At 42.9% G+C, this 19,954-nt stretch overlaps 1 protein-coding gene across 3 annotated transcripts in view; it reads left to right on the forward strand.

The window, feature by feature from the left end:
- The window catches only part of SCAI (suppressor of cancer cell invasion), a 252,826-nt gene that overhangs the window by 206,341 nt on the left and 26,531 nt on the right, over positions 1-19,954 (forward strand). For all 3 annotated transcript variants that reach the window (XM_068248199.1, XM_068248201.1, XM_068248200.1), the window contains one exon: positions 10,106-10,178. In XM_068248199.1, coding sequence (XP_068104300.1) covers positions 10,106-10,178 — 73 coding nt within the window. The remainder of the gene's footprint in view (positions 1-10,105; positions 10,179-19,954) is intronic.

The following is a 19,954-nucleotide window of genomic DNA, read 5'->3' on the forward strand; positions in this document are numbered from 1 at the left end:
TCAGTTCAGTAATCACAGTGCCCAAATTATATTTGATTTAACTTGCGTTAATGACAATAATAGCAGCCTAAATGGGCAGCGATGCTGCTGCTATTCCTTGGCTTGTACTTGTTAAAGGACCATTACAGCAAAAAGTAAGCAGTTAAAATCTGACAGAAGCGACAGGTTTTGGACTAGTCCATCTCCTTATGGGGGATTCTCAGGGTTTTCTTTGTTTCCAAAAGCATTTCCTGAACAGCAGTTGCTCAGTCCAACTGCCAAAAAGGTGTGCAAGCGAGTAGGGAGGCTGGCTGGTATCTTACTATTTTGGCAGCTAGACTTAGCAACTGCCATTCACGTAATGCTTTTGAAAACAGAGAACCCTGAGAATCCCCCATGAGGAGGTGAACTAGTCTAACTGCTTTTTTTTTTTTTTTTTTTGCTATAGTAGTCCTTTAACATTGAAAAGGGAGGGGGGCACAGAGGAAACAGCAGTAAATTTGCCATGTGCAGGTAGCCCACAGAAATGTTACCATGCACAGCTATAGGGATTCAGTTGTGTTCTGTGGCAAACTGCTGCATGCCGGCTGAATCGCACTAGAATGCACATCGGATGGTAAGTCTATTGTCTGAATAGGCAGCATTTCCCTGTCCAGCTTGCATGTGGGGAAAAGCTGTGTATTTGGAAAAAGCGGAAACAGGCCCTTAATCCATCATAGTTTACAGCAAATTTTGAGGGAAGCCAATTGCCTTATCTGGTTGTGAGAGGAACCCTAGTGCTCAGAGGAAACCCACACTTACTCAGAGACACCATACACACTCCATGCAAAAATTGTCCTGCACCAGAATCCAGCCAGGGATCCAGGGTTGTAAGGCAAGAGTGTTATCCACTACACCACTGTGCCACCCATAGCACCTGTATAAATATACCAGAAAGATGAGTGCTCCCTCTTATCCGTCCGCCCAGCTTAAATTCCGTTTCGTACGCATGAATTTTTCGTGTAGGTTTTACCTTTACGTAGTAACATAGTTACTTTGGTTGAAAACAGACATCTGTCCATCAAGTTCAACTACAAGGGTAAAAAAAACAACTTCCTGAACTCTCACATCCCAGGTGATCCATGAAAAGGCGAAAACCTTACAAGGCCTGGACCAGCTAGCTTTAAAAGGAAAAAATCCTTCCCAACTTCAGATGGCAGTCAGATATATCCCTGGATCAACTCTCCCAGGAATTACCTATTAACTACTTGCCGACCGCGTCACACCGATGCGCGCGCATCTCCTGTTTAATGGGCGGAGCGGAGCTGTCCACCGATCGCTGTGATAGGCCGGCTGGGGGGGGGAGGGGGGGGGGAATGTAATTTTTTTAAAAAACGATTTTTTTAATTAAAAAAAACACATCAATGTCTATAAATAAACAATTAAACAACTGGGGGGGGGGGGGGGAGGGGGGGCGATCAGACAGAGCTCTCTGTTGGTGGGGTCTGATCGCCCCCCAGTTGTTTGGGGGGGAATCACTTGTGTGCTGTGTCGTGCGGCCCTGCAGCTTGGCCTTAAAGCTGCAGTGGCCAATTACACAAAAAAGGCCTGGTCTTTAGGGGGGTTAACACTGTGGTCCTCAAGAGGTTAATTATAGCTGTGGATGCCCTTCAATGCAAGGAAAGCACCCAAGCCCCCTTTGAACCTCTAAACACCTTGCTTGTTTGTTATCCATTAAACATTGCAATAGCATGAACTGTTCTTCATTTATAATATTTACTGTCTGTTATTATACTTTAGAGTGTGGGGGGATAATTGAAGCAGGAGATGGGCTTTAATAACTCTGTAGATTAAATAAAGGGGTAGATCAGATACCTGGGAAAAATAGTCACCAAGCATGATGGCGTAGCAGAGGAGTATGCAGCACCAAAGAGCTTACAGTGTGGTGGGACAGTGAACAGTAGGAGATAGTTCAGCGGGAGTCATGGCAGCGCTTTCATGCAGATGGTGTACCCGAATGATCTATCTGCATGATTGTGCAGAGCTCCAGAAACTGGACAACATTACACAACTAGCACTCAAACAGGTATAACAAAAGAGGGTGTTTGCTTCAGTAAATAATTTGTGCACAGATTATTCCCTACTGAACTTCCCCACGGCAATGACAGACCCTCATGGGGAAGACCTAACACTAGTCTAACAATAAAAACATAATTTTTCCTTGTGCTGCTGATCCTAAATGGTATACACATTTCATCAAGCAGGCAGACAAATGACAGCGCTCAAGTCTACACCTGAAATGAAAACCAACAAAGGCATGCAGAGCCCCACTGGGGCAAAATACATGCCTTGAATGCAAAACAGATGCAATTATGTACTAATGCTAATCTAAAAAAAAATTGAATACAGATTGAAGCAATGAATGCAGCTAGCCACAGGTATACATTATGTTCAATTTGTACAGCGGGAGACATGGAAGCGCTGTCATTTGTCTGCCTGCTTGATGAAAGGTGGGAGTTAGTTGCTGTGTAATGAATTGTGTAAGGGCTGCCTTTATTCTGGTGGCATCTGTATAAACTTTTATTACATGCTCTCTTGCAGTGGTGCTCAGTTGACATACTCCTCTTCATTGGTGGTCATTGTCTAAGCTCATTATATTGGTGTTCTGTGTATAAAAGTCCCATACTCTCTACAAGTTTTTTCAAGTAGCTTCCACTGGCGCTGTATGATATAAAGTGCAGCTATGCTCCTATTGCATCCACTGCCTTCATGCAATATGGAAAGCACCCACTGATTGCTACAGTGCAGCTAGGCAGGTCTACCCTTAAACGTGTTAAAGAGAAACCATAACCAAGAATTAAACTTCATCCCAATCAGTAGCTGATACCCCCTTTCCCATGAGAAATCTATTTCTTTTTTCAAATGGATCATCATGGGGCTCTGTATGTCTGATTTTGTGGTGAAACCCCTCCCACAAATTATGTCAGCGCCTCACAGTACTGAGGTACTGACATCACACTGTGGGAGCCTCGTTGCATTGTGGGAAATAACAGCTGTTTCCAACTGCCAAAAAGGCAAGCAGCATCTCTTACCGGCTACATCACCTGCCAGCAGTAAAAATGTCACCATGTGATAAATGTCAGAATGTAAGTCAGGGAGAGGAAAGATTTTACAATGGGCAAACACTGACTAAATCATTTATAAATAATGATTGTAAAAAAATTAAGCACTTTTTTTATTACATTATTTTCATTGGAGTTCCTCTTTCAGTAGGAGTGTTGTTTGCAGGCACTTTGGCTAATGATGGGGGCTGTGCAGGGTGGAGCTTGGATCAGTGCTTCTGACAGCTAGCGTGCGCAATATTCTAGAAAACTGTAGATTGGGATTTGAGTGGATACGGCACTTCTGTAACTCAAGGATGTTTATGTGGAATTTAACAGTGCTGCTTTGAGCAACATGAATGTAAATAAGTGAACATATACATCAATTAAACCAGTGCTCAGTGTTCATGAGGAATGGGCAGTCTGTACGTTTCCCGGGCTATCTCTTCTTCTGGTAGAGCATGAAACGGACGTATCCTCACATTCCTCTGAGCACTGGTATGTTTGATGTATATCGATGCTGATGTACATTTATGTTGCTCAAAGCAGCCCTATCCTTAGGCCAGTTTCACACTGCTAACCTGCGGTTTTAGTGGGGTGCGATCGGTTGATTGCACCACAACACAAAAAGAAGCCTTTGGAGATTACTGTGGCCGTGCGCAATAATCTCTATTCTGGCTGCAAGCCAAGCAGGAAGTGTGGCTCTCTAGCGCTCACTTCCTGTGGCTGAAATAAGAATTGCGTGAAAGGGCATTCATGCGCACCGCAATATGAACGCCAAACAGTTTTTAAAAAATCTGTGTCGCCATAGACTTACATGACTTCCGGTTCACCGCATGTCACCGTGCATGCTGGCCACTTGGCATGCTGCTCCTGCGTCACCCACGCATGAAATTGGAAGCTTCCATCGCGTAGCAAAGCACAGGTATGAAATGCCTCATAGACTTTCATTGGCAAAGCGTTACCCTGCGGCAAAATAGGGTAACACAATGCAACAGTGTTAAAGGGGCCTTTCGCAAAGGTATTAAAGGATACAAATGTAGTCTTATTATACATTGTAGGGGGTCTAATGAACATGTAATGAGGATATAAGCATTACTTTTAAAAAAAAGTACACCCCCCGCCCCCTAGCGTCCACTTTATGCTCATTTAGTGACTATGAACATATATTCAAAGGAATGGAAGGTGGGTGGGGGATTTTAGTCCCAGTGCTTGAATAGCATCAATTTGCTTAGAAGAAGCAGAAAAACAGATGACAAGTTGTATTTTTATAGCCCTATAGTGATCACACTGAAGGGTCATACATCACAGGAAACTCCCGCATGTCTTGTTCCAGTCTGAGCTCCTGTTTCTTAGAATCCTCAGTGGAGCGAGCAAAATCATTCACTCTGCTGGTGAGGGTACCCAGCAGAGGAAAATTAACAGCAAGCATTTTCCATATTCCTGGCCTGTCTAAAGTGTAAGGTCCTATGGGAGCCATCCTCACAATCCCCAGCCAGCCTGGAAGGAAATTCTGATTGACTCTTACAGGGACACCACCATGTTTGTTAGTTTGCTGCTTAATAGTATTGTAATAAGTTCTTGTTCTTTCTTCTTTTTCCCATGTTTTGCCAACCAGACATTAAATCAAACCAATTATATGTAGCCCATAATAGCATAGATTAAAGTGGACCCAAATTAAAGATACAAGATTTCAGAAACGAAATCTATTTTCTAAATTATAATAATAAATAGCAGCCTTTTTTCAGCTGCATGATGACAAATATAAAATATTTTACATTTATTGGAGAAACCCCTCCCTTCCTTTCATATTGCCGGGACAGAATCCGGCAAACTGGTGGAGTAGATGGTGTCCAGCAAAGGAGGAATTACTAATGGCTGCCACCTGTATAACCCCAGTTATGCAAGAGAAGGGTGAAAAGCAGGCACTGAAATGCTTAAAGGCTTGAAGGAGTGTTTATTTATCTTTGTATGTGTCAGAGTGGTGCAACTAAATATTTTGAATAAAAAAAAATGTTTGGTTTGGGTCCGCTTTAAGTGCTGAGTATAAAAACAGTCTAGTGTACTACAGCCACATTCTCAATGAGCAACTGCAAATACTATATTTCTGAAGGGTTTATTTGAGTGAAAAAGGCAGCAATCATTGGGAGAGCTTTCATAAATGGAGGAGCAAGTGTGAAATCTTTGTTCATTTGCATTCATTTTATAAGCTGCCAGTGTTTTTGGATAGTTATTCACTAGTAGTATTATTGCTATTAGTGGTGGCAAGTTGGATGAGTGGTTTGCACTCTCACATTGCAGAGATAGTGCCAAGTTAAAACCCTGTCCAGAAAATGTCTATATGGTGTTCTGTTTTCAACTGGTAGGTGGCTTTTCATTTTGGACTTAAAGGGACTTAGAGCTGAATTAAAGAAAACGTTGTATACATACCTGGGGCTTCCTCCAGCCCCAATGGCTCGGATCACTCCCTCACCACCGTCCTCCTCTGCTCGCAGCTTTGGTACTGGGTCCCTGCACTTGCATCAGTCGGTGCCAGTCTACGCCAGAGAAGTGCGCCCTCTACGTATCTCTCCAGCACTTGCTGGAGAGATATGCAAATAGCGCACTTCTCTGGCTTAGACTGGCCCTGACTGACGGAAGAGCGGGGACCCGGTTCCTGAAGCTGCAAGCAGAGGAGGACGGCGGTGTGGGAGCGATCCGAGTCATTGGAGCTGGAGGAAGCCCCAGGTATGCATACAACATTTTATTTACTTCAGCTTTGAGTCCCTTTAAATGCTTCAAGGGATGGAGATGTCCTGATAGTATGTGGCAAGGAGGTCCAAAGTGAAAGGGCAATATGACAGAGGGCTCTGTCTCCAAATGTTTTAAGGTGGACTCTGGGGCAAGTTTGATGCACTTGCAACAAATCCTTGAGGTATCCAAAGCCCAGATTGCAAGGATTTGAATGTCTATAAGCCAATCTTAAATAGGGGGGGGGGGGGGGGATTACTTGTTTACAGCCTTGCAGCCATGTTCTGTACTAATTGCAGGCAGTGCAGGTCCTTGTTTGGAAGTCCTGAATAGAGAGCATTGCATGGGCCCAACCGTGATGTGATGATGGTATGAACTAGGGCTGAAAGTCTGCTGGATGTATGAGGTTCTTAATTTTTGCACTGTTACGTATGTGAAAGGTAGAGTATACATTCTTAGAGGAACAGTTCCTGGTATGAAATGTTCGGATCACTGAATATATCACTGAAGAAAATATATCAGCACTATATAAATGCATAATATCAATACGTTTATTTAGAGCTGGTGCACAGTCCACAGCACTTTGAAAAGTACATTAACACATTTTTAACAACAAATTCACTTAAACGTAGGTAGTTAGAACCTTACTGCCTTTTGTTACTTATATGGGTACCTTAGATGTGGGATTCTGTTAGTTCCATTATGGAAAAAATTGATATGTTCTATAAAGGCCATTTCAGGTGAGCTCCTTTTAGAATAGCAAATACAGCACAAACTTTACTACTCAATGCTAGGAAATCATGTGTGCCTGACCGCCCTTAATATTTTGTATACACCATGTGCAGAATATTCACCTGTTTTCTACCACACCCTTTATTTAGGAGATCACTATAATTGCAGACAATACCATATAAAGTTAGCCTTGTGTTAAATACAAGCCTGGTATCTTATGACCTAATTTTATGCAGCCAGCTAAGCTATAGCTGCCTTCTCCTTATCAGTTCTCTGGAATTTTGGCACCTTATCTAAGTTGTCTTTCATCCAACTTCCAATCCTGTCTTCTCATATTAACTACACCTAGGCTGGACTAAAAAATGAGCTTTTCTGTTGCATTAGCCGCAAGTCAGATACTTTTCATTTAGAAAAAAGTCAACTTTAATCTGATTGTTTGATATTCAAACTGTGTAAAAGTGCTCATACATCAGTAGACTTGGTGACTGATCGACCATTGGAGTCGATAATTATCGAATCGGATGAAAATCAGTGCAGCCAAGAGCATGCCTAATCAACAATTCAACCAATGTTAGGCCGAAATTAATCACGTTTCGATCAAACATGTTGGGAAATCTCGGGTCGACGTGCACGATGGGGTGCATGGCGGTAACCATGTGTGATAATCACAAATGGCAGATGCAAGGGAAACCCCTGTTCCCGTCCCCCCATGCATTAAAGGATACCAGATGCAAATGGGGGGGATAGGCATATACTGTCAGCCGTTCTGCTCTCTGCCCCCGCATTTTACCTAAATGTTTTTCCGGCAGCCTCTTCCGGTTCGCTGAAGTCAGGCACTACTGCGCATGCGCTGGCCGGGCTGTGCGCATCCTATATCGCACACCCGGGAGTACACTGGGCACGCATATGACGTCATGCACATTATGTAGCACTCCCAGCTGTAGGATGCGCACAGCCCGGCCAGCACCTGCGCAGTAGTGCCTGTCTCCAGCGACCTGGCAGAGGCTGCCGGAAGGACATTTAGGTAGAATGTGGGGCCAGAGAGGAGAACGGAGCGGTAGGCATCAGGACAGGTGACCGTATATGCCTGCAACACCTGTGACGTCACACAAGCACCCAGCGTGCAATAAGCCGGTAACCATACCACGTGGGGCGCCGATGAGGAAGAAGAGTGCAGATACTGAAGCGGACACCAAAGTAGTAAAGTATTAATGCACAGGCACCGGGGAGGTACTTCTACATATGCGTTGCGGGGGGAGGCATCACGGCAATGTCACAAGGCCGATTCCCAAAAGATTTCATGCTGAAGGACTGTTGTAAAAGTCACTGATGGTAAGGATTCAAGTTGTGCATGTTTACTATGAATGCAGAAGCCCCCAGTGCCAATAATGGTGCTCTGCTTAGCCTTAGCATCTGACGCTAGACCCACTTGATGACTTAGGCTGAATTCCATGTTACCTCTGCCCATCCTCTGCATTAGTGCAGAGTTTGTTCTACAACGTAGGTGGTGACATGGCTACTGTTATAAACTGTTCTAATCACCTTGCTTCGACACCATCGTCTCACAGACTGTGAGATCACTTGACTCTCCACACCGCAAACAGGATATAGACTTTCTCAGGCTTCTTCAATGTTTACGTTATTTATTCAGGAAACAGGAATACAGATAGATACATTCATCATATCCTAGCCATGCCAATCTTCATGTTGCGTTACAAGCTCGTGATTAGACTCCCTGCTGGAGTCTATCAGGTACCTTCTTCCTAACTACGTTACACTAAGCTACCTATGTACAGCATACATTATATCAGATTACAGAAAGGAAGAACATGCTTAGAAGTCATCCCAGTCAGCCTTGCTAGCTAGTGCAGAAGGAAGAAGCAGAAGTGAGCTCTCGTAGCTCCCTCAGCCTTTAATACTGACTAGGAAAGAGTTAAATATGACATCATCTTCGCCACCCCCTAGACCAGATTATTGGTGGACCCACTCGTGGTGTCATCATACACACCTACTTGATTAATAATCAATGAGGCATTTGGCCTATATGCAGGACCGTGAATGTTTAGTAAATATGGCCAATGTTTTCTGTTCCTGTGGTTGAGGTCAGAGTAGTCCGATGGCCTTCTTTTAGGAACATGTTCTCAGTATCTGCGTGTATCCTCTGCTACACGCAGACCCTGAGATGCCTCTGCCTGCATCACAAAACCTCTATTTATTTTAAAGGCATACACTGCGGACAAGCCTTTTACATAAAACTCAGGCCAAGTAACTGAGGCCTACTTAAATTATAACAGCTACATTTTAAAACTTTAAGTTTACAGGTGCCTTGAAATAGTTTAGATTATTCTTATGATATCCTAATTCTAGCCATTAGCATGCTCTCCTAGCAGCAGAACTGTTAGGGCACAGGACTGCATGTCCCTTTCAGACTTATAACCTGTTGGCAGCAATGTCACACAGAGTGATTTGTTTTGTGACAGTCACCTAGTGAAAACTACCGATTCACTGACACCAAGTCTGCAAAATTCCTTTCTGTAATTACCATTACCACGAGCAGAGCCAGATTAAGGCCAAATGGGGCCCTAAACAAAGTAGCTGATGTGGGCCCTCAATTACACCCCCACCACCACATTGTTCATTATTTATGTCCCTAGGCACAACAGCAAACTGCCTGCCAGCCCAGTGCCACTGCTGCCTACTCACTCTTTTAAACTGTATGGCCGTGTGCCAGCCGAGTCCTGATGCTAAGAGGAACATCAGTGATCCAGGAGAAAAAGGGGGTGGGACTCATGCAGGAAGAGTCTGACGTCAGCTCAGCAGCGTCAGCCACAGTAAGCATTGGCTAAAATTCTTACAACAAAAGCATACCATTCTATTCGTTACATTCTCCTGGGCCCCTCTGTGCTGTTTCTGCCACTCCCTGCTGCAATCCTGGCTTGTAATTGCCAGTTTTAGGCAGTGTTTACAAACAAAAGACATGGTTGTTACCAGAATGTGATAGGCTCAGAGGAGCTCAGTCTGTGACTCACACAGAGCCTGCAGGGGGCGTGGAGAGGGTGTGTATAGCTTCTATCCTATCACAAGCAGACCAGCACATTCCTGCCTGAGTGCCTGAGCCCGACAAAGCCGTCAGAGGAAAGAAGATTAGATTATATAACAGAGATTATACAGCCACTGTGCAACTAGGAAAGTGCAGTAAGACACACCACATTAGAACAGGTATAGGAACTTATAGGATAGAAGAAATAAGGCTCAAAATTTTGTTACAGAGTCTCTTTAAAGCGTGAGAAAATGCCTGGAAAGGCAAGATCTTTTTTTTTTTTTTAAAGCAAAAAAATCACACACTCGCTCGGACTTAAAGGTGCTCAGTAAAGAAAGCAAAGCAGCAAATTAAATCATTTACAGCCGTATTTTCTTTGTACATTAGTCATGTGCCGTAATTAATGTGGGATGGTTTGCTAATGGGAGGAATTTCACTTTGTGTAACAGCTATTTTGGAATCAAAAATGTAATGTGCAGTGGGCATTTTATGCCATAAAATGTTGTCTTGGATTTGTTTTAATTCTGGTGACTTTCTTTTTCAGAATTTCACCAACTTGTTTGGACAGCCTTTGGTTTGCCTACTTTCCCCTACAGCGTATCCAAAAGCTTTGCAAGGTATAGTATAGTTAACCGGAGTCTCTTCAACATCCTTTTTAAAGTGTACCTGTCACAAACTGAGCATATCATGAAAAATACACAGAGAAGATTACCCACAGTGAAACTGCCTTGTCATAAGGATCAATGATTCCAAAGGTATTCATTTCTAAATGCTGAATGCAATTTTACCTTTTTTTAAGCTGGCCTTGGTCTCCACTGATTACCTCTGAAGCCTTCCTGTTGGTTTTTTAAGTACTTTTAAACTGAGAGGGATATGGTGGCGGCCATATTTATTTCTTACAATACCAGTTGCCTGACTGTCCTGCTGATCTTTATGGCTGCAGGAGTGTCTGGATCACACACCTCAAACAAGCATGCGCATGATCTGTATGCTTCTTCAGGGTCTATGGCTACGGGTGGCCATACATCTCTCGACATGGCGGCCGATCGACCATCCGATTTGATGATTATTGACAATCAGTGCTGCCAAGAGCATGCCCGATCAATGATGCAACCAATTCTGGGCCGATCGGACATGCTGCAAGATGTCGGGCCTTCGTGGTTAATCGGATGTGCAGCGGTAACAGCAACCGATATAGGGACAAACGATGAATGCAACAAAACTGTCCCTGCCCCTCCTAGTGTATAAATGTGCCCTCCTAACGTGCATTTATACATTACCTATGACTTGTCATCCATCCCCGCCGTGTCCATACGTCTTTATTTCCCCGCTCTTCCGTTACCAGTATTCACGCCGCCGGCGTGGCACGTTTGTGATGTCACACACGCCAATGGAAGAGCAGGGGATACCGAAGACGTATGGGCACAGTGTGATGGGTGACAATGCACAGCTAATGTATAAATGCATGTTAGGGGGGGCACATTTATACAGTAAAGGGGCAGCAGCGGACTTGGCCGATTCCCAAGAGATTTAATGCTTTAATCGATCAGGAATCAGCCTGGGGTATATGGGCAGCCGACAGATATCTCTCTAATCAGATTCGATCTGAGAGAGAAATCTGTCTCTTGGTCGAATCTGCCCATCATCACTAGATGTATAGCCACCTTATGAGTATTGGAGACAAAGGCTCAGCAGGACTGCCGGGCAATCTGCATTGTTTAAAAGGAAATGAATATGTCAGCCTCCATATCCCTCTCAGTTCAGGTGTACTTTAATGTCATGGCTGGTTTCAGTGAGCAATAATGACATTGTGGAGCTTAGCTCCTGGTCATTGTATGCAACAGTCTACACCTCTGAACTACTAAGCTTTTGACGTGTAATATTTATAGGAAGGAACATCTGGCTGAATATTTATTCCTCATGACCACCTCATGGTGACCATACTTGCGTTATTTAGTAAAATCTATGAAGGTGTTGTGTTTTTATGCCATGAGTAGAATAGTGACATTCAGCATACCATATGACCACACAAAACTGGAACCGCTACCTGCAGCAATTGTGTTCTGGATCCAAAGCCAAAAATAGCCAAAGCCTTATTAGATGCTGTAGACAACATTCCTTGTTTGCAGCAGGTTTCTATAAAATTGCTAACGCTCATATGAATACAGGCTGATGTATCATGAAATATACAGCTTTCATTATTTACCTTACTGCATTTAATAGAAAAGCCAAACCTCTGGTTATTAAATATATTGCCGAATAAAATCTTAAAGGACCACTCCAGCAAAAAAAAAGTAAGCAATTTAAATCTGACAGAACCGACAGGTTTTGGACTAGTCCATCTCCTCATGGGCGATTCTTTGTTTTCAAAAGCATTTCCTGAACAGCAGTTTGACTGCCAAAATAGTAAGATGCCAGCCAGCGTCCCTACTCACTTGCACACTATTTTGACAGACTTAACAACTGCTGTTCAGGAAATGCTTTTGAAAACAAAGAAAACCACAAGAATCCCCATGAGGAGATGAACTAGTCCAAAACCGGTTGGTTCTGTCAGATTGTAACTGCTTTCTTTTTTTGCTGGAGTGGTCCTTTAAATTAATGTGTACAGAGAAACCCAAATATTTAATTTTCCAGTATCGCTCACTGTGGACCCTGGCATTTCTCTTCATCCACAGTGGATGTGCGTTGAGTTTCCCAGCTCTCTGAGGCATTGGCCTCAATTCACTAAGATCATGCTGGAGATAATAAGGCAAGAGATAACTTACCTCCACACAGTGAGTTATTTTATCTCTTCATTCCTTAAGTTACCTCCTCTGTAGTTAATTTACCTCCTCTGTAGTTAATTTACCTCCTCTGTAGTTATTTTCACACGCAGTTAATAAACAGCCTGTCTTTAACTCTGGAGTTATTTTAAGGATTGAAGAGTTAACTTAAAGACAGAAGAGTTAACTTTAGGTTTGCCTGAGGTAAAATGTTTCCAGAATACTACATGCCTTATCACCATGGTGATAACTCTAGAAGAGTTATTAAAGACAGGAGATAAGCTTAGTGAATTGTGGCCATTGTGTTAACCAAAGCCCCTCCCCTTTCTTTCCCATAGCACCTATCACAGAAAGGGGCAGATTGGTAGCCATCTTTTAAGACAGTTTAGACTAGCTTTTGCCATTGTCCCTGAAGCATACCTCCCAACTTTTTGAGATAAGAAAGAGGGACCATTTAAGACACGCCACTGCCACTCCTCTAAACAGTGGGTTCCCAAAGAGGGACATTTGGGAGATATATCTGCAGTGCCAATAGAGACCTGCAGCGTAAGAAAATGAGGACTGGGGACCATTGAGAGGCTTAGCAGTAAGAAGTGTGGTCACCCCATGTGTTTTTTGTATTCATTGTGAGGTTTTAAAGTGTTCCAGAGCTGGTGAATAATCACCCCGGGGTTTTCTCCAGCCCCATAAGCACGTCTGAGTCCCACGTCCTCCTCCCGCGGTCTACCGTTCAGCCACGATCAGCCCCGGTAATTCGTCCAGTCTGGGTCCCAGATTGACGAGACTGAAGGAGTTACCGGGGCGGATCGTGGCTGAACGATAGACCGTGGTAGGACAACGTGGGACTCGGCTCTGGCTTACTTTAAGGAGTTAAAGACTTATATATATGGTGCCTATTGATTATAATTAAATCTCTCCTAACAACATGGTGAGACATATATTCTGCACTTTCTTCGTGTTTTGTTCCTGAAAAGACTGATTTTGCTGACAGTGAATATAGTAAACTATACCACAAATGGTAACTTCTGCTTGGTGTTTAAATTTACTCTTGTTGAATGAATTATTAATATGTGCATTGCTTTCTACAGCAAGCACTTATCAAAGTGTGGTTTTCAGGCCAGGCTTGTATATGATGAGCTGTGCATATGAAAGGCTGTCCGGTGCCTCTCTCTGCCTTTCCCATCCCCTGGTTTCTGCCTCACCCATATTCTTCACCCAGCTTCTCTCACACACTTTCTATCTCTGCACCCAGTTTCCATCTGTCTTTTTATACACCCACCACACCCCCTCTGCTTTTTGCTTGTTTCTGCCGCTTTATCTACCATATTTTTCTTTTTATCTTCTCTTTCTACCTCTCCCCCCTTTCCCATCCCTACTTTTTGCTGCTCTCACTCCTTCTCTTGCTTCTTTCTTGCCCTCTACCACACAGATATATTTGCTATTTTGAGCATATAATTCACAGTTGAAATACACAGCAGTTCCTTGACAAGTACTATGCCAAGATATTGAGTGTAGCATCTCTTTCAGTATCTTGCGCCGTGTCCATCTGACACCGTGCAGTCAGATTACACTTTAGCAAATGTAGAAGGTATGGTTACATTTAATTGTGACTCCGTTCTGCTGAAGTTTACTTTGTGAGTCATAATTTCTACTCTTCTATCACTTTCTATTTAAGGGCGTCCATTAAAAAAATATATAGACACAATGGGGAGGCGGAATCAGTAGACAAGCTGAGGTTGGTACAGGCAGTAGGCAAGGTTGGTAGGCAAGCTGAGGTTGGTAACGGCAGCAGAACAGGCACGGTCGGTAGGCAAGCTGAGGTTGGTACAGGCAGCAGACCAGGCAAGCTGAGGTTGGTACAGACGGCAAACAATTCGAAATTAGAACGATTCCACTGATTTGTGGATGTGCACAAAACAAAAAAAATACTAAATTTTTGAATGTGGTCTTCCAAATTGCAATTGCTATATTGTGCTACTCAGTACTGTGACTATGGCAGCTGCTAAGATGAGACTCGCCTAGAGGGCGGAAGAGGCAGGCAAGGGATGTGCAGGAATCGAAAAAGGGATCCACACACAGACTTCCGGAACAACTCATTTTTATTGTTCCTTATGCACACATGTAAGACTTAACAGTCGTCTAAGCCTGTCTCCAGCAGCAGCCAAGCTTGAGAACAGGTGTGCGGTTCTGTCGGTTGAAGGGATGTGCAGGGTCATGCTTTTGGCATATATGTAGTGACATTACTAGCATGTATGAGTCCACACTGGTAGATCAGCTAGAGGAACTGTAGTGAAAATAACATAATGAATAAAATTGTTTATTTTTTACGGTATTCATTCATAAATTATTGAGTCAGTGTTTGCCCATTGTAAAATCTTTCCTCGACTTAATTTACATTCTAAAACTTATCACAAATGGCGACATATTTCGTCCTGTCAGGTAATCTCTATGGAATGTTTGTTTGCTGAGAGTTCCCGAAAGCCAGTACACCGTATACATGGTATCCCAGAATGCTCGAGGGGGAATTCCGCATAGCTAACTGGCCTAAGCTGGACAACACTGGGAGGGCGGAGCTAAATACCAATAAGCAGCAATATATAAATATAGGAAGTGTTTCAAGAGCAGAAACCAGGAAAATTATTGTAAAAGAGTATCCTGAATAACCCTATAATTTACTACATTCTATTATATGTCGCTACGGTGCTTATTTGAAGAAGCATTTTTTATCATACCGAAAATAGATTTGGGGTTTGTGCCAAAACTGTTACATATTTCTTGTTTAATAAGGGGTTCCTAAACAGTGAGTTTTTCAGGGGGCTTTGTAGTTCTTTTAGTTTTTTTTGCTTGAAACTTTTTTACTCCCTTTTTAGCTACCTGGTTATTTTGTAACATTTTATGTTTAGAAATCGACAACACAGTGCCACCGTGTGGCCAGATTCCTTGTGCAGCAGACCTGCTTGTTCCTCCATGACATTACGAACTGAGTCCAGTATAAATTTGTAGATGATTGACTAGTAAGCATAATAGAAGGCAAACAGCTGGCTCTGGCATTCTCCATACCTGCCTTGTGTGGTGGAGCACAATAGGTTTTGTAATTTGACTACAGATGGATAGTCCTATTTTTCTTGTCCAGAACATTTAGTGTTCTGCTGAGTCAGCAGACTGGCCTGTGCTGCAGCCTCTGGTGATTTCACAGTTCCGTGTATGTGGCATTCCGCATGTCGGTTTGCCCCTTTGAATCTGTTCTGGCTTACTTGAGCTTTGTGATGCTTGTGTGATCAGTGACCTATAAAGCAATCTGCATGTGAAGCAAGGCATGGCAGAGTCTGGCATGTGCCCAGGCTCTGAACAGTGCCAGTAGGAAAGCACATTTCTCCCCCACAGAAAGGCTGCAGATTTATGTGAAGAAAGAAATAAGTTGCCGCTATAAAATTATTTTTTTATGTATATATTTTTAAGAAATTAAGTAAATCGACACTAGAACGTTTGGTAAAGGAAATAAGCTTTAAAGAGCAGCTGTAGTGAAAATAACATAATAAAATTGCTTTTTTTTCTTTTTTACAATATTCCTTTATAAATGACTAGCTGATTGCCCGGCGTTGCCCGGGTATGTATTTGGCTGGTGTTGGCTCCGCCTAATTTTTCTAACCCTAACACACAATTACTCACTGACCAAGTTTGTGAGCTTTGCAGTCTTTGGTATCAATAATCTGCATTGAAATGAAACAAATCTGATTGGGTGTGAGTGGCTCCACCCCCTTTTCTGAATTTGAACCCCAGTCACCCAATAACCAACTGTACCAGGTTTGAGGCCTGTGCCATTAACAGTTCAAGAATGGTACCAATTAAATATTCCCCTTGAAAAGCAACAGGTGAAGTTTGATTCACTTTTGTAGGCTCCACCCACTTTTCTGAATATTAATCCCAGTCACCCAGTGACCAACTGTGCAAAGTTTAAAGACCCTGCCATTAACAGAATGGCTGCAGTTTACATTTTCCCAGTGAAATTTGTAGTTGTCTCCACCCACTGATGACCCGGCGTTGCCTGGGTATGTATTTGACTGGTGTTGGCTCCGCCCACTTTCTAACCCTAACACACAAACACTCAATGACCAAGTTTGTGAGCTTTGGGGTCCTTGGCATCAATCATTTGTATATTCCCATAGAAATTAAACAAATCAGATAGGTTGTTTGTGGCTTCACCCCTCTATAGCATTTGAACCCCAGTCACCCAATGACCAACTGTAGCAGGTTTGAGGCATCTGCTATTAACAGTGTAAAAATGGCAGCAATTTAAATATTCCACTTGAAAATCAACAGGTGAATTTTGATTGGCTATTATAGGCTCCACCCACTTCCCTAAATATTAATCTCAGTCACTCAGTGACCATCTGGGCAAAGATTGGGAACCCTGAAATAAACAGTGTAAGAAGGGCTGCAGTTTACACTTTCCCAGTGAAATTTGTTTTTGGCTCCACCCACTTTTTGTAACCTGGACACAAAGTCACTACTCAATGCCCAAGTTTGTGAGTTTTTGGGTCCTTGGCATCAATAATTTGTATTTTCCCACGAAATGAAACAAATCTGATTCACTGTTTGTGGCTCTGTCCCCTTTTCTGAATTTGAACCTCAGTGACCCAATGACCAACTGTACCAGGTTTGAGGCTTGTGCCATTAACAGTGCAAGAATGGCAGCAATTGTAATATTCTCCTTGAAAAGTGACGTGATTTTTGATTGGCATTTTTAGGCTCCACCCACTTTTCTGAATATTAATCCCAGTCACCCTGTAACCAGCTATGCTAAGATTGAGAACCCTGCCATTAACAGTGAAGAAGGGCTGCAGTTTACAATTTCCCCGAAAAATCTGTTTTTAACTCCACCCACTTTTTGTAACCTTGACACACAGTCACTACTCAATGACCAAGTTTGTGAGCTTTTGGGTTCCCGGCATCAAAATTGTGCTAATGGAAGCAGTTTATCCAGCAAAGAAATCTGGCTGTTTTTGGCTCCGCCTCTTTACTGAATTTGAACCCCAAACACTTAACGACCGACTGTAGCAGGTTTGAGGCCTCTGCTATTAACAGTGTAAGAATGGCTGCAGTTTCAATATTCCCCTTGAAAATCGATAAGTGAATTTTGATTGGCTCTTGTAGGCTCCACCTACTTTTCCGAATATTAATCCTAGTCTCCCAGTGAGCAACTGTGTGAAGTTTGAGAACCCTGCCATTAACAGTGTAAGAAAAGCTGCAGTTTACATTTCCCCATGTACAAAGTTAGTTGTTTTTGGCTCCGCCCACTATTTCTAATCTTGTCATACAGTCACTTAATGACCAAGTTTATGAGCTTTGGGGTCTTTGGCATCAATAAGTTGCATTTTACCTTTGAAATTAAACAAATCTGATTGGCTGTTTTTGGCCCGCTCCCTTCAGAATTTAAACTCCAGTCTCCCAGTGACTGACTGTAGCAGATGTTAGGCCTCTGCCATTAAGAGTGCATGAATGGCAGCAATGTAAATTTTTCCCTTGAAAATCAAAAGGTGAATTTTGATTGGCTGCTGTAGGCTCCACCCACTTTTCTGAATATTAGTCCCAGTCACCCAGTGGCCAACTGTGTCACGTTTGAGAACCCTGCCAATAACAGAATGGCTGAAATCAATCTAACAAATCTGATTGTCTGTTTGTGGCTCCACCCCTTTAGTGAATTTGGACCCCAGTCACCCAATGACTGACTGTATCAGGTTTGAGGCCTCTGCCACTAACAGTGTAAGAATGGTAGCAATGTGAATATTCCCCTTTGAAAATCAATAGGTACATTTTGATTGGCTGTTGTAGGCTCCACCCACATTTCTGAATATTCATCCTAGTCACCCAGTGGCCAATTGTGTAAAGTTTGGGAACCCTGCAATGTAAAAAAAATGAAGTTGTTGGCACCGCCCACTTTTTCTAACCTTGACATACAGTCACTCAATTATCAAGTTTATCAGTTTTGGAATCCTTGGTATCAATACTTTGTATATTCCCATTGAAAAATAAACTAATCTGGCTGTTTGTGGCTCCGCCCCCTTCCTGAATTTTGACCCTAGTCACCCAGTGACCAACTCTACCAGGTTTGAGGCATCTGCTTTTACCAGTATAAGAGAATGGTAGCAGATGAGATATTCCCTTTGAAAATCAAAAGGTGAATTTTTATTGGCTGTTGTAGGCTCCACCCACCTTCCAAAATCTTAATCTGTCACCCAATGACCAACTGTGCAAAGTTTGAGAACCCTGCCATTAACGGTGTAAGAATGGCTGCAGTTTATATTTTCCCAGTAAAAGTTTTTTTGGCTCCACCCACTTTTTGTAACCTTGACACACAGTCACTCAATGACCAAGTTTGTGAGCTTTCAGGTTCCTGGAATCAAAAATGTGTGAATGGAAGCAGTTTATCCACCAAGGAAATCTGATTGGCTGTATGTGGCCACGTCCGTTTAGTGAATTTTAACCCCAGTCACCCAATGACCCACTGTAGCAAGTTTGAAGCCTCTGCCATTAACAGAGTGAGAATAGCAGCAGTTTAAATATTCCCCTTGAAAATCAATAGGTGAATTTTGATTGGCTGTTCTAGGCTCCACCCATTTTCTTGAATCTTAATCACATTCACCCAGTGACCAAGTGTGGCAAGTTTGAGAACCCTGCGATTAACAGTGTAAGAATGGCTGCAGTTTACATTTTCCCATTTAAAATGAACGGCTGAAATTTGATTGGCTGTTTTATGCTCCGCCCACTTTTCCTGGATTTGTAACCTCGGTCACCAAGTGACCAACTGTGCCAAGTGTGGGGGCTCTGGCTTGATTACTGTGAGAATGGCAGGCTTTTACATTTTTTCCATTGACTTGAATGGGTGGAATCTGATTTGCTGTTTGTAGCTCCGCCCAGGTGTGCAGGGGGGCCGCGAGACCCCCAGAACATATCATCCCAGGTAGTAAGGGATCTGTGTACCAAGTTTCGTTCAAATTGGTCAAGCCGTTTTCGCGTGATCGCGGCACATACACACACACACACACACATACACACACACACACACACACACACACACATACATCCGATTTTATATATATAGATTTATTCAGTGTTTGCCTATTGTAAAATATTTTCTCTCCCTGATTTACATTCTGCAAATTAGCAACATCTTTAGTCCTGACAGGTGATCTCTGCAGAATGTTTGTTTACTAAAAGTTCTAAAGCCAGTAGAAATTATACCTAGTCTCCCAGAATGCTTAGGGGGGGGGGATTCTGCATACCTAATCAGCCTGGGCAAAGTATCTCTGCGAAGATGGGGCTACATATCGATATACAGTACAGCAATATATAGTTATAAGTGTTTCTGATGTTGAAACCAGAAAAATTACCTTAGAAGTGGGTTCCCTGAATAATTTACTACATTCTACTCTATGTCACTACAGTGCCTCTTTGATGTCTTTATATAGTGTTTTCTTGTGTAGCATTAAGCCCTTTTACATGCCAGTGGCAGCAGAATACAGGCAATGACAACGAGGGCAGCGCATATGCTCAAGGTATGTCACCCAGCAGGGATCGGGCCTCGATTCCTTGGGCTACTTTTCAGGGCTGGTGCAGTACAGAAGCATCGT

Source organism: Hyperolius riggenbachi, chromosome 8 (genome assembly GCF_040937935.1).
Source record: "Hyperolius riggenbachi isolate aHypRig1 chromosome 8, aHypRig1.pri, whole genome shotgun sequence".
NCBI classification, from domain to species: domain Eukaryota; kingdom Metazoa; phylum Chordata; class Amphibia; order Anura; family Hyperoliidae; genus Hyperolius; species Hyperolius riggenbachi.